Here is a 14,876-nt window from a genome sequence, read left to right as displayed (position 1 = left end):
GGCATATATAACATTCCAAACTCTGATAGTCTAATCTACTGGGAAATCAAGCATTGAGTTTTAAAGATCCAAAATATGGCCTCCTTCTCTTCATTTTCTTACCAAGCTACCTTGCTTACCCTTGCTATATTCTTCGCTTCATATGCATCAACGTCCTCATCTTCTAGTACTACTGTTAATGCAAGTAGAGCAACTCAAGCAGGTCATTTCACGAAGATCTTCGCCTTCGGTGACTCCTATACAGATACAGGAAACACAAAATCAGACACAGGACCAAATGGTTTCATGCATGTTTCAAAACCTCCCTATGGTATGACCTTCTTTCATCAACCTACGAATCGTTATTCCGATGGTAGGCTTGTTATTGACTTTGTAGCTGAAGCTCTTTCCCTACCATATTTACCACCCTACCTTAATCTCAAGGCCAATAAAGTCCATGGTGTAAACTTTGCTGTAGCTGGAGCAACAGCAATCAATCACAGTTTCTTTGTTCGGAATAATCTCACACTTAATAGAACCCCTCAGTCCATTCTAACTGAACTTGCCTGGTTCAAGAAGTTCTTTAACAGTCAGGTTTGTCGAGGGACAAAATTGCGTAACTGCAAAGCCTTAATGAGCGATTCGCTTTTCTGGATTGGGGAGATAGGAGCGAACGATATTGCATACAATCTTGGATCCACTGTTTCTAACGCCTTGATTCAAAAGCTCACAATGGATAGCGTTACATTATTTTTACAGGTAACTACTTGATATTTCCCTGTTTAGCTCTTGGTCAATACTACATTAAGTTGCATGTACATAGATACAATATTAGCACAAGCTACTTGGTCTAAGGCATGTCCACATTGGCTGACAGGAATTGCTGGATATGGGAGCCAAGTACATTGTCGTGCAAGGTGCACCGCCGACTGGATGCCTACCACTGGCGTTGACGCTGGCTGCCCCTGATGACAGAGACGAGATTGGGTGTGTTGCTAGTGCAAACAATCAATCCTACCACCACAATTCCCTACTGCAAGTCAGGCTGAAATATCTAAGGCGACGCTACCCGCATGCTATCATCTCTTACGCTGATTACTGGAATGCGTATCAGACGATCATGAAGAATACACACAAGTATGGGTTCACTAAACCATTTATGGCCTGTTGTGGAACTGGTGGTCCGCCCTTAAACTTCGATATATTTTCCACATGCGGCTCACAAGCAGCATCTATAGCTTGTCCTAATCCTGCCAAGTTTATCAACTGGGATGGAGTTCACCTCACGGAAGGAATGTACAAGGTAGTTGCTGATTTGCTCCTCCGCGGTGGATATATGCATCCTCCATTCAATTTCCTGCTCAGTAGCAGAAGCCGAGGGGTGTGACTCAATCGTCCTGAAATGAGATTCAATACGAATGCCACTCGAACATTCCTAAAGATTTCACGGTACATTAGCTATACTAGCAATTCGGATATATTGGAAGAACTTCAGATAGTACAGAACATGTTCAAAGTAGGATATCAGCAGTGCATTTTTCTTTTGTTCGTTTTGAAATAAGGCAATACAACACCAGTTTTAGAACATTAGTCCATACACACCACTGTCAGACCAGCAAGTAACTTCCATTATGTACGTAGCAAGGGAAATTCTTCTCTTACTATGTTTCTATGCGTTTCTAGAATGTATTCAGGTGCAGAGCTGAGTCTGACTACCTAATTCAGACTCAAACTCAACATTTATCCAAGTCCAGGAGAAATGAATTGTGCTTGAGTGTGCTGGAAGTAGTTAATCCTAAACACACACCTTATAAAATTGCACCATCGTTCTTTTTCGCAACAAAGTCACCTCAATAGTTAGAATTTATATTAATATGTAATCACAAAGTAAGCAACTAAGCACATAAGCTTAGTGAAAAGATCATGTACTTAAAAAGGACAAACCACTCTTCTTTATTCATTTAGAAGCAAGTCAAACAACACTGGATTCTTTCTTTTTCCGCATATCATAGCACTCAAATCCAAAACTAGGTTTATTAGGAATCCAAAGGCATAGTGCCTAGGATAGAGAAAAAGCAAACATTGAGCAACTTAAGAACATATATAGATTAGGCGTTTGCTTGAAGGTATGCCTCAATTGCCTTGTAAGTTCCAACAGTTCCTTCTTTTTCCTTCTTGAGTTCTTCAGCTGTGAACTCCACACCGTCAACGGTTTCAATTTCAACTGACACTTTTAACACACTTCCAGTTGCGGATGGTTCTATTTTAACTGTGTAATTACATCCTTTCACTTTGGTTCCTAGTTGACCGCCTTCAACCAAACTGTAACTGCAAACAAAGTTGTGTTTGTCCAAGGACTCGATGCGCTCCTTCACGTAGTTGTAGGGAATAACTGTATACACAAGCAAAAATGGTCAGCATATGTTGGTTAAGTTAAGACTGTATGCAGATATTCCTAAAGGTTTAAATTTTATTTCGACTAAACTGTGTAACTGGTTCTTAAATAACTACTAAGAGACTTATATATCCTTATGCTGCTTTTAGGTGTATTTCAACTCCATCATTGAGTATAATCTCCACAGTTTACATATATAACTGTGAATCCTTTAAAATCAGTAGCAGTAGTTGCGGATTCGTAAAAGGTCGACCAGACCAAAAAACTATCAGATCTCATGTGTGGATCGTCATATATTTGATGGTCATAGAGATTTGGTAGAATCCGTGTTATGCCTTAGTTACATGTAAGCAACAACCTCGATCTTGCTATCTTGGGGTCTCTGGAGACTTCTATGTATTTTCTCGATCAGTTACCCTGACGCAGTAGGGGCTCTTTACATTACTAATCATTAACATTTAATATAGATTAGTTTATAAATAACTGTAAGATCGAGAGGGGAAATATTCATCAAGTAGTCACAAAATAGACCTTCAGTGAAGTGGAATTCCTTGAAGGTTCCAACTCCTCCATCTCCATGAATAGCTGCACTCTTCACAACTTCAGGCATGACTTTGGGAGCTAACTCATGCATGTCATAGACTGTGGCCTTGAATAGCTTATCAGCAGGAACTGAAGACACAATCTCAAAGCTGTAACCAGTGACACCCATGTTGAAATATATGAAAGAGAAAGAAGAAAAGATGGATAAATTTTAGTTGGAAGATGTCTGAGTGCTGAATACCATGAGAGGCAGAGGGGTATTATTTATAGATGCATTTAGGTACTTTGATTTGAGTGCAAAGAGACTTTAATGGTGACTTTTGAAGACACAATGACACATTTTCATTGACTAAGCACACTGTTTTAGATAGAAGGAAGGGAGTCGGTACTGGAATAAGACAACTTTGCACACATTGAATTTCCACGTCTCAGGATAATCTTTTTATTGATGAATATTCGCATATATTATATAGATTAATGATAGAATGATATAAAAAATTTAAGAATATAGGTTTACAAATTTAATCTTTGTTTTGATATTTAACAAAGTTTTTATTAATAGAGCTCTGTAACGAAAGTATTAGCTCTGCCATGTACATAGTTGCTACACAGCTACAGCTTAGCTACTTGTTTGTTTGTTTGTTTGTTTTTTTAAAAAAAAAAGTTATGGGGTTAAGGCAGACCCCACCGGGTTTTTATTGCAAAGGATAAACCTTACAAACCTCCCTAAAAATTAGATCTTTAAAAGGAGGCACACAAAAACGCAAAATCGCTACTTGCTAGTGTAAAACTGCTTTAGACTTAGCTTCAGACACTCATCGATAGCATTACTCTTGAGCATCATACAACACATTATTTGTAATGAAAGACGCACAGCACTATATATCTTGACATAATTATAATTATATTGGACAATACAAAATATCATCGCATTACGAGTTTACGACAGTGTGGAGTGCAAAAATACATCCTCTAAAATGATTTCTAGTCCAAGGAATTAATAAGAGGCTAAAATAGCAAAGAAGAAAGCCATTTTCAGTGCCCATATTAAGCAAAGTTATAGATGCTAGTTACAGAACAATAATTGGAGCACATTGTTTCTAAACCGATTAGCCGTCTAGTTTGACAAGAACAGACTTCTGATAATGCAAATTATTCAGATTGTCCAACTGATTTCTTACCTAGGATAGTGTAGGACCACCAGGTGGTGAACCCTTCATATTCTTCACGGCCAAGTCTTCCTGTCTATCTAGGATGTGCAATATAAGCATAATCTAATTTTACAAATCACGTTAGTCCAAAAAAGAGGAACACTTACTAGTAAAGTAGATGTAAAAAGCTCTTTTACAATGAATTATTAAGATGAAAGTGTGGAAATATAGACGCCCTAGCAATGAACAAACAGACACTCCCAAGTCAATAGTCCAAAATGGTTGGCTATGAAAATTCTTAGCACAAAATGCCAAATTATGAATAATTTGTTTGGTTCATGACTTCATTCATATACTCCTTAAAGTAAACAAGACTAGAAAAATAAAATAGAAATTGATTACTCATACTTTCAGATATATATACAGTGTGACAGTGGAAAAATGACATTTATTCATAAAAAAAATCATTACTTTGCATATATTAGGGGACTTTTCTTGTGTTTAATAATGAATAATTTCAGCATCAGTTGTGGGGATTATTTTCTGGGCATGATGCAAAAAAGTATTTTAGAATACCTCACCTGATCTTATCATCTTCATCATCATCCCTATAAAGGTGTGATTTAGCTTTCCCTTACAAAGAGTCGGTGGGGGACTGGAATAGGTTTTTGGATGGACCGAGTTCGTCTTGAGAGCGAACTGCCTACATATCTTACTCTGGGTTTTTGTGGGGAGAGTAGAATCAGGTCTGGCGTAGTTCATTAGAGAGGTATTTATAGATCTTGAGAGTGTATCCTTGCCCACCACGTGTAAAGGATATCTCAAACGAGGGGTGGAGATCAGGGTAACATGTGAGAACTGTCCTCATAGGTCTGCTGTAATGATGTGGAGTGTCAGTCTGTATAAGTAGTTTGCGGCCGTGACCAGTGGCTGACGGCCAAGATATGTGCAAGTACACCTTTAGTCATGATTGCTTCTAGAAGGGGTATCTGAGTCACTTTCCTAGCGTAGTTCGCATGATACTGCGACCTGTTAGTATCGTTCTGTTAGCTCATGGGTGCGACCTGGATCCACAGGTCGATGTGTCATTTCCACCATGTTGTGCGCGTGCTGGATAGAGAATATCACTCCCCTACACAGCCCCCTCTCAGTAGGTTGTGAAAACGACCTGTTGAGAGAGATCGATCGCGCGCGTGGAGCATGCTAGAGGTGGAAATTTCCAACTATCTGTGAGGAGCGGCTCGTGTTAACCATGTGGTGGTGGGTGCAAGCGTTTGTGGCGTGTTCAAAGACGCGTGGCAGGATCTGGCGATTCAGAGAAAAACGCGTCTTTGCCCCATTTTTAGGGATGTGAAAAAAGCGGGGCGAGTTGGTTGGAAGTCGGTAGGCGGCTAGTAGGGGTGTAATCATGATGCCTTGGAAACTGGAGGGGCGGTTGTTCAAAAATTTCACTGGCTCTTTTGAAACTTCATTTGGTTGCTTCGTCTGGTAGACACTACTTCATTACTGCATCATCCTTCAGGTTAGTTCTCTACCATTGTTGAACCTCTGCTTCTTGTTTTGTGCTTAGCCTCTATTATAGAGTTGTTAGGATACCCTGTTAGTTACTTAGTAGCTAGACCTGTTAGGGTTAGAAGAAAAATGTCTGACTCCGATGACACTCGATCTAATGAGGTCCGTGAAGTTTCTCTTGGCTGGGATGACGAAGATGATGAGAAAGATGAGTCTGTGTGTGGGGTGGTTGAGGGTGATGATGAAGATGAGGCGGTTGAGAGGGCTAGTAGTGAGGAAGATGCGGCTCGATCTGCGTCTGTAGCTGCTGAAGCTAGCACTTTAGGTGTATTTTGTGAGGGGTCGCCTTCTTCTTGATCTGCCGAGTCGCGGGACGGACATGCTTTGAGGGCGTTCCCATATCTGAGAGAGAAATATGGGATAACCGTAAGCGGTCTGGAGATCCATGAGCCTGATCAGAACGCTCTGGTTTATAGCGATGGGTACACCCCACCAAATCATGGGGTGATCATCTGTGAGGGGCAGCTGAGGGCGTCCATGACTATACCATTCTCCAAGCTGGTTTGTGAGTTCCTGAACCGCTGTAGCAAAGCGCCTGTGCAGTTTGTGGGTAACACGTGGCGATTGTTCAAGGTTTTTGACCTATTGAACGCCAGCGGTGAGTACCGAATCGAGGTCGCTGATGTTATCGAGCACTACCTCGTAAAGCGATCTAGGTTCTTTGAACTTTAGCTTGCAAACTTCGGGTTCTGTTGTCGGCGCCGGATGGTAAGAGTAACGAGTTGTGGGACAAACGACCGCTGCTCCTTGTAGGAAGCTACTGTGCTAGCGGGTTCAGTGTGGACAATAAAATATGCGACTTCAGCTGGTGGGTACCAGTGCGTTATCTGATGATATCAAATTTGCTTTGGTTGAACTTATACTGAAACTGTTATCTTGTTGCCTATGCAGATATTCACTTGAAAAGGGGGTCGAGCCAACAGGTGATCGAGAAGTTCGCTAGGCTGACGCGAGTTGAGAAACAAGCAAAGCTACCGGAAGTTGCTTATTGCTCATTTCTTTGAAGAGCGCGGGGGACCCGCAATTAAAGAGAAAAGGCAAGTGCAAAAGGCCAGAGCTCGGAAGAAAGTGAGTGGGAAGACGTCGAAGAAACCTGTAATGGAGAGGCGTAGGAGTGACTTGGTTACGAGGGAAGACAGGCATCGAGGTCGTGCCGGGGTGAAGCGACCCGCTGGAACTGCTGGGGCCTCTGGGTCTGGAGCGGGGAGGGGCTGAGAGGACGCTCCGTTCGATGTGGAGGACGTTCTCTTCGAAGTCCCGGAGTCTCGACCGGCAAAGGTTACGAGGGTGTCGAGGGCGCCACAGGTGGTGAAGTCTTGGCTTAATCGGGGAAGGCGGCTCGCAACTTCGAGGGCTTAGATCGATCGATGCGACTTCCGGCCTCTAGGTGAGGACGCCCCGAGGTCGCTTCAACCGGGGGTTGTTGGAGATCCCTCCGCAAGATGAAGCGGAAAGGTTGGTCGCGAGGGAAACGGTAAGGGGGCACTCCGGATTGGAAAAGACGAATTTGGAGCGCAACTGATGTCACGTAGATGAGGTGACCGGGAAGAAGCTATGTGAGGAGGTCGGGACTGCGGCTACTACAAGTCCGCACCCATAGCTGCTTGCTTGCTGGAGGGGATGACCCTGGACGGTGATAGGAAGGACCTAGATGCCAAGGAGCTGGAGTCGAATCTGAGGGGGATGGATAAGGCGATGTGTCTGGTAAGTCACCTTCGCACTCTACTTGACTGTGTTATCACGTTACATGCTGTTGTTTGATAATAACGTGATATGTCAGGCGAAGTTGTCTTGATTGATTCGGGTACAGGTACCGAAGTTGAAGACGGCCGCGCTGAATCGGCCCGACCGGAGAAGACGGAGGTTGAGTCGCTGAGGGACGAATTTGCCCGAATCTGCGCGGCAACAGCCGAGAAAGCGAAGCTGGATCTTGGCCGAGGCCCCAGCCTTTGCCACGACTCGAGAAGACCTCTGTAGTGAATGAGTCGATCGGGTTGAAGCATGAGGTGGAGGCGTTGAGGGGCCAGCTAGTTGCGGTGAACACCTATGTTGAACGATGCAAGACTTCCACCCTGCAGGCGAAAGAGGCCTATCTCACCATCCGTACTGAGGTGGAGGAACTGGAGAAAAAGCCGGGCGACTGCTGGGAGGAGGGCGGGAACGCCGAACCGGGGAGAACTTCGAAGCGAATCGCTGCACGAAGATGCCGGGCAATCGTTCCTACGGTCGCGGCCTTCCCCCTGGTGTGGTGAGTGAAAGCGGCGGCGGGGTCCGGGCGAGCTCAAGCGTGGGCTTTGTTGAGGCAGTTGTGGCGTCTTCTGGTGATCCGAACTCTGCCTCCGTGTTGAATGTCGCTCTTGGAGAGGATCTTGATGATATTGTCTAGGAAGTTTTGTTGTTTGTGTTTGTAATAGGCCTCTGGCCATAAACAATAGAGTTGGTTTCCTGGGTTGACCTGGGCCGCTCGTTTTTCTGCTTTTCCATTGACTATGATAACTAGTGACTAACTGTGCTGGATTTTCTGAGTATTCTCAGCAGCATGGTTAGTCTGTGAACTGGGGCGTCCCTGCTGTCGTCAGGTTGCTTCTTTTATGAATGTGAATCTTGTTGCCTTTGCTTTCTACACTTAGTCTTGTGTATGATAAGAATGTTTGCATTTGTCAGCATATGCATGCTGTCGCGATCTAAATGGTGCAAGTCGCTCGTCTCTATGAGGACGCCAGGGCGTTCTGTATTCTGGAGCGGCCTGAGCTATAGTGCATGCGTGGCACGTGTCGAAATGTGGGCGGTCGGGAGATATGAAATGATGGCTGCCAGGTTGGCTAGCGTTTGGTGTCTCGATGCCATAATGATGTGCCTTGGGAAGAGACGTTTCGTGGGTATAAATATGACTGGTCTTGGGAGAGCAAGGACATTTGCTCTTCTTGTTCTTCCTGCTGCGGCTGCTTCTCTTCCCTCTTGCTTTTGTTTCGCGTTCCTTTGCCGTCTGCTCAGGTACGTTTCTCTTTTCTTCTTTTTAGATCATGAATGTAAAGGTTACTGGCCGCTCTAACCAGCTTTCTTTTGTTTTCTGTGTTCAGCTTCGCTTATGGCTCGGTGCTTTCCATACGTCAGGAGAGAAGGGAGTGTAAAAGAGAGTTCCCCTTTGCTCATGAAGGAGATGGAGTTCCATCCTCATGTGCATGGGGACCGTGGCAAAAGGAAAGTCAGAACTTAAGGGGCAAGAAGAGCAAGCGATCAAAGGGATCGATCGTCGCTCGGTGGCGGCATTATTGTTAAATTCGCCAGCGTGGCGGAAGGCTCCCATCGGTTGCCGATAGAAGCGGCGACACGGGGCAAAGGTCGTCACATCGCTAGTGAGAGTTCTCCCTCGCGGTCGGGACGGGGCGTGGGGGGCGAATTCTACTACTATGGGGAGAACGGGAAGAAGCGTCTTTAAAAGCGTTCGATTGCGGCTTCCACTCGGCACCCATAGCGACTAGTCTACGGGCGAAGGGGATCGTGTTAGACGGGGACAAAGCTGAAGTCGAGGATGAAGATATGGAGACGTTGCTGGGGACCATGGATATGACTAGTTGTTTGGTGAGTGTTTATCTGTCAGCTTTGCCGCTTTGTTTCTTAAGTGATTCTGATTATGACTTTGTCCTTGTAGTTTCTGGCTGGGTATGATAAGTCAAGAACGCCAGGTAACGCGGTCGATATCGACGTCAACTCCCGAGTCGAGCTGGGATGCTTGCAAGCTGCCTCGGGGGTTGATAAGAGGAAGCTGGAGGCGATGATGGCGCTGGCACCGTCTTTCTTCGATGAGAACGCTTAAACCGGTCGCGAATGGTCGAGCTGCAAATGGAAGTAGCGGAAGTCACTGAGTACGCTAAGCGATGTCAGGGGGTTGCTTGCAAAGCTCAAAGTGTGTATACCACGGCCTGTAGCGAGTATGCCAAGCTAGACGAGAAGTATTGTCAGCTAAAAAAGGCAGACGGGGCTCAAGGGACGGGTATGCGCGTTGTTTTGCGGGCTGCGAGGCACGTTCCTTCGACTAGCACTGCTCCTCAGGACAAGCATGTGGTCGCGGCTCCGTGATGGTGATTTCTCTTCTTTGTCTTGGTAAGAAACTTGGTTCATCTTGTGGTGATTATGTCTGTTCCTTGCCCCTACGAGGGTTAAACATTAGAGCTGTGTTTTCAGGCTTGCATGAGCAGTTTGCCTTTGTTGATACAGAGAACTGGTGTCCACGAAAGTGGCAGTTCGTTAATTTTTCTCCTTTTGTTCACCGGTCCGATCTGGATTTTTTGGGTAAACCCAGCAGATCAGTGGGTTAGAACTGATTATCTGAAACTGGTCGTGTAGCTTCATGGTAAATGTATGCTTAATGTTATCTTTTGCTTGACTGCTTGTAGCTATTACTCTGATTATTGGGCTTGTTTATGAGATGTGCTCTCATAAAGCGTTATGTTTGTGTAGTATTGCTCGGGAGAGCGATCTGGGAGATGTAAGTGTCCGATTAGTTTAGACTTAGGGGGTGACCCTACAAACTTCTGAGGGCGTGTTGCTCATTGAGAGCGTTCTCGCGGAGCTGATCCTAGGAGTATAGGTCCTCAACTAGCGAGACTCGGAGAGGCTAGGAGCCTATAAGCTCGAGGCGTTCGCTTTGAGGCGTGTGTGTAGCCCCCCGGGGCGTGCTGCTCTGAGGCGTTCTCGGCCGAAGTTGATCCTAGGAGTATAGGTCCTCAACTAGCGAGACTCGGAGAGGCAATGAGCCTGTAAGCTCCTGAGAGCGTTCTGCTCGCTTGAGAGCGTATGTAGCTCCTGAGGGCGTGCTGCTCCTGAGAGTGTTCTTGCTGAGTTGATCCTAGGAGTATAGGTCCTCAACTAGCGAGACTCGGAGAGGCTATGAGCCTGTAAGCTCCTGAGAACGTTCTGCTCGCTTGAGAGCGTATGTAGCCCCTGAGGGTGTGCTGCTCCTGAGAGCGTTCTTGCTGAGTTGATCCTAAGAGTATAGGTCCTCAACTAGCGAGACTCGGAGAGGCTATGAGCCTGTAACCTCCTGAGAGCGTTCTACTCGCTTGAGAGCGTATGTGCTGATGGTGCTCGCGGTGCGAGTGGCATGGCTTGGAGATGCGAGTAAATACCCTAGATTATAATAACAATCTTGAGTATCTTACACTTGAATTTGTAGCAAATGGAAACCTAAATTACAAAACATTATGAAACTAATGGTAAAACTTCTTTAACAAGTACGTGTTCCAAGGCCGTGGCAATGACTTCCCCTCTTGGGTTTTAATCCAGTACGCTCCATTGCCTACGACGCGTTCCACTATGTAGGGGCCTTCCCACGTTGGTGTTAGTTTAGAATCATCTTGAGTTTTTTTCAAGACTAGATCTCCAGGTTGAAAAGATCGAGGATGTACTCGTTTGTTGTAGGACCGCTTTAGGATCCGTTGGTAAGATGCTACTCGATAGTCGCTAGGTCGCTGGCCGCTTCTTCCAGCCAGATCGACCTCTCGAAGCTAATCGAGTCATTATGACTGTTTCGACAAGTTCGGATCAAGTTGTCATGATTGTCATTTCGGTGGGGATGATGGCGAACCACGTGCCATAACATAAGGAGAATGGTGATTCGCCTGTCTTTGAACGAACTGTGGTGCGGTGAGCCCATAGTATGTTCTCGAGTTGGGTTTGGCCATTGGCTCTTGTTCTTTTCGATCTTTTTCTTCAAGTTTTCTAAAATGGCTTTATTGTCGGCCTCCACCGTCCATTGCTTTGAGCCGCATCTTGGGAGTGGAGAATGCATAAACGATCTTCCACTTGGCTAGGAACTCTCTAACTGTTTTGCCCTTGAACTGGGAACCATTTTCCATCACTAGCGTGTGTGGTAAGCCAAATCTGGTGATGATATGAGTCCAAATGAAATTCGACATGTGACTCTTTGGCGTGTGCCAACGGAACTGCCGACCAATTTAGTGAAGTAATCTGTGGGGCAGCCAAGACAAAGCGGAAGCGGTGCTCTTCGAGGGATGAATGGTCCCATAATGTCCATACCCCCCACATGTGGAACGCGGCAAGGGCTCGCGATGTTGATCGGTAATTTTGGGGTCGAATGATGTTATGCCCAAATGTTTGACATTTGACATACTTGAGGACATACGTTTTGGCATCGATCTGCATACGGGGCCAGAAGTATCCTTGGGAGATCGCTTTATGGGCTAATGAGCGACCTCCAACATGGTTTCCACACTCTCCTTCATGAATCTCAGCGAAAATTAACTGACCTTGCTCTGGGCTGATGCATCTCAGATGAGGTCCCCCAGCAGATTTGCGAAATAACCTGTCATTAACCAAACAATAGCTACGTGCCTGGTGCGGAATCTTCGTGGCCCTGGCACGCTCATCTGGGAGTTTATCGTGCTGGATGTATTGTATAATAGGCTGCATCCATGTTTGACTCACCTGATCTCCAGAGAGTGGGCACAGGTCACTGATTGCTAGAACATGGTCCGCTTGGTAAGCTGGTCGGTCGACCACTTCAATGGTCAATTGTCTAGGGGCACAGTTCGGTGTCTGAGTGGCTAGGTACGCTAAGCTATCTGCGTGACGGTTCTCGTCACGCAAAAAATGGTGTACTGTAGCTCTGCTGAAAGAAGGAAGTAAATCATTAACAACTTGAAAGTATTTAGAAAGGTTACCTTCGTTGGTAGTGTACTCTTTTGCGATCTGGCGAACAACCAGTTGCGAGTCACTAAAGATTTGGAGCTCCTTTACACCGAGCTGGATTGCCGCACGCAACCCCATTATTAATGCCTCGTACTCCGCTTCGTTATTGGAGGTTGCGAAGTCTATGCGAACTGCCTTTTCCATCATAGTTCCCTCGGGGGATACTAAAACGATTCCGATACCACTGCCTCTTGAATTACTGGAACCATCAACGTAGAGGGACCAGACTATTTTTATGTTTGCTTTTATGGGTGCGACCTCTGCTTCTGGCTCCCAATTGGGGTCGTCGACTGGAAAATCTGCTAGGAAATCTGCGACGACCTGGCCCTTCTACGACGTGCGGGGGACGAAGTCCATGTGGTGCTCACCCAGCTCTTCGGCCCATATCGCTATCCTAGTAGTCTTATTCTCTTTGTGAAGGATCCACTTCAATGGAAGGTCGCTAAGCACTCTGATTGGATGAGCTTGGAAATAAGGTCTGAATTTCCTTGCCGAGTATAATAAAGCAAGCACTGCTCTTTCTACGTGGGAATAATTCTTCTCGGCTGGAGTGAGCGTCTTACTTGTGAAGTAGATCAGCTTTTCTGAATTGTTTTCCTCTTTGAAGAGAACCGAACTGATGGCGAAGTCTGATACTGCCAGATAGAGCCCCAGTGTTTCTCCGTCTGTTGGTTTTGCTAAGACGGGAGGTGTTGTGAGGTATTCCTTGAGAGTGGAGAATGCTTGGTGACATTAATCGTTCCATGAGAACTGCTCGCCTTTTTTTAGGATCTGTAGAAACGGCTCGCACTTGTCCGACGCTCGATATGAATCGGTTGAGTGCGGTGACCATGCATGCCCGCAGTTTTGTATCTGTTTCTTTGTTTGTGGGTCGGGCATGTTGAAGAACGCCCGAATTTGGTCTGGATTTGCTTCGATACCTCGCTGTGAGACCTGATACCCTAAGAATTTTTCGGAGGACGCTCCAAAGAGGCATTTTTCTCGAAGTTGACTTCATTCGGTTAAGTAATCTGGAGAACGCTTGCTCAAGGTGAGTGAGGTGGTCACCTGCTTTTTTGCTTTTGACGACCATGTCGTCTATGTAGACCTCCATGGTGTCGCCTAACATGTCCTGGAACATGTCCATTTACCCGGTCGTTGATAGATTCGCCCGGCGTTCTTGAGTCCGAGCGGAGAACGTTTGTAGCAATAAACTCCTTGCTCAGTGATGAATGAGGTCTTCTCCTGATCTTCCTCAGCGAGTGGTATTTGGTTGTACCCACTGTATGCATCCATGAATGATAACAGCTCGTGCCCACAAGTCTGATCGACTAGTCGGTCGATTCTAGGTAGTGGGAAGCTGTCTTTAGGTGTTTCTTGGTTGACGTTGGTGAAGTCGACGCACAGGCGGACTGTACCGTTCTTCTTCGGAACTGCCACGATGTTTGCTACCCAATCTGGGTAATCGACCTTCCGTATGAAGCCGACTTGCTTGAGTTTGTCGACCTCGTCGTTTACTGCTTTTTGAAAACGTAGTGACAATCTTCTGGGCCGTTGTCAAACTGGTTTGGCACCAGGGTTGACGTTTAACCTATGGCATGCAACGCTAGGATCTATACCAGGTACATTGATATACGACCAAGCGAACACATCTTTATTCATGGACAAAAAGTTTACAAGATGGGCTTTAAGTGTGGGGTCGAGGTTAGCCCCGACATAGACGAGTTTAGGGTCGTCTTCTGTTCCCAGATTCACTTGCTGCCTTTCTTCGGTCGGTGTTGAGCCTTATGCTGTTTGAGTGCTCTCTGGAGGATTACACTTTGTAGATGTTGTGCTGGTTTGGTGAGTGTCTGTAGCATCTTACGCGGGTTACGATAACAGAAGTCGGAAGTGACTTCGGGTGGCTATGACAACGAAAATGGGAATGGTTTCTTCGCAGAAGACCGGTCAGTATGCGGAGTGGCGATCTCTACTGGGGCGACCTCAAGGATTTGTGACGATGTGACAACTGCTGCCTTAGCGGAGGTCGGGATCTGGGCTGGTGAGAGGAAGTTCTTGTTGGAGCCCCCAGCGTCCTGCTTTGGTGCGTTGGTTCTGACCTCGGCCACCAAGTCTTTGGCCATTGTATAGCTGGTGGGCTCGTTTCTGACGTTGATGGGAGATTCTGTGGTCCTGTTCGCTGCGATGATCTGGTTACAATGATACGCATCGAGTTGGTTGCTCCGTAGCTCCAGCATTCCCCTCGGGCCAGGAAAACGGATCACTTGATGCAAAGTGGACGGCACTGCCTGCAGTTGATGGATCCATCGTCGTCCTAGAATAGCGTTGTAGGACGACTTGGTATCGAGGACGCTGAAACGCATATTGAAGCTGACCTTGTCTTCTCGGGCACCCACTGAGACTGGGAGTATGATGTCCCCTATTGGGTCGGCCCTGGAGCCATTGAATCCAAAGAGGGGTGCGATTGGGTCTATGAAGACCGATTTTGGCAGGTTCATCTCTTTGATCGTATGGTAGAACAAAATATCGCAGGAGCTGCCAGGATC

At 46.0% G+C, this 14,876-nt stretch overlaps 2 protein-coding genes across 2 annotated transcripts; one reads left to right on the top strand and one right to left on the bottom strand.

The window, feature by feature from the left end:
- LOC147498705 (GDSL esterase/lipase At3g48460-like) lies at window positions 1-1,564 on the top strand. The gene is made up of 2 exons (XM_086560625.1): window positions 1-738; window positions 857-1,564. The coding sequence occupies exons 1-2, from the start codon at window positions 76-78 to the stop codon at window positions 1,364-1,366; spliced, it is 1,173 nt and encodes a 390-aa protein (XP_086416751.1). The 5' UTR covers window positions 1-75; the 3' UTR covers window positions 1,367-1,564.
- A 341-nt stretch (window positions 1,565-1,905) lies between these two features.
- LOC147498704 (major strawberry allergen Fra a 1-3-like) lies at window positions 1,906-3,352 on the bottom strand. The gene is made up of 2 exons (XM_086560626.1): window positions 2,906-3,352; window positions 1,906-2,371 (listed from the first exon to the last, which is right to left on the bottom strand). Exons 1-2 carry the CDS (start codon window positions 3,084-3,086, stop codon window positions 2,088-2,090), a joined length of 465 nt encoding a protein of 154 aa, XP_086416752.1. The 5' UTR covers window positions 3,087-3,352; the 3' UTR covers window positions 1,906-2,087.
- Between the last annotated feature and the right edge of the window lie 11,524 nt (window positions 3,353-14,876).

This window comes from Coptis chinensis, chromosome 5 (genome assembly GCF_015680905.1).
Source record: "Coptis chinensis isolate HL-2020 chromosome 5, ASM1568090v1, whole genome shotgun sequence".
In the NCBI taxonomy this organism is placed as follows: domain Eukaryota; kingdom Viridiplantae; phylum Streptophyta; class Magnoliopsida; order Ranunculales; family Ranunculaceae; genus Coptis; species Coptis chinensis.
Note: the sequence above shows the minus strand (reverse complement) of the source record. Positions and strands in the feature narration are given on the sequence as shown.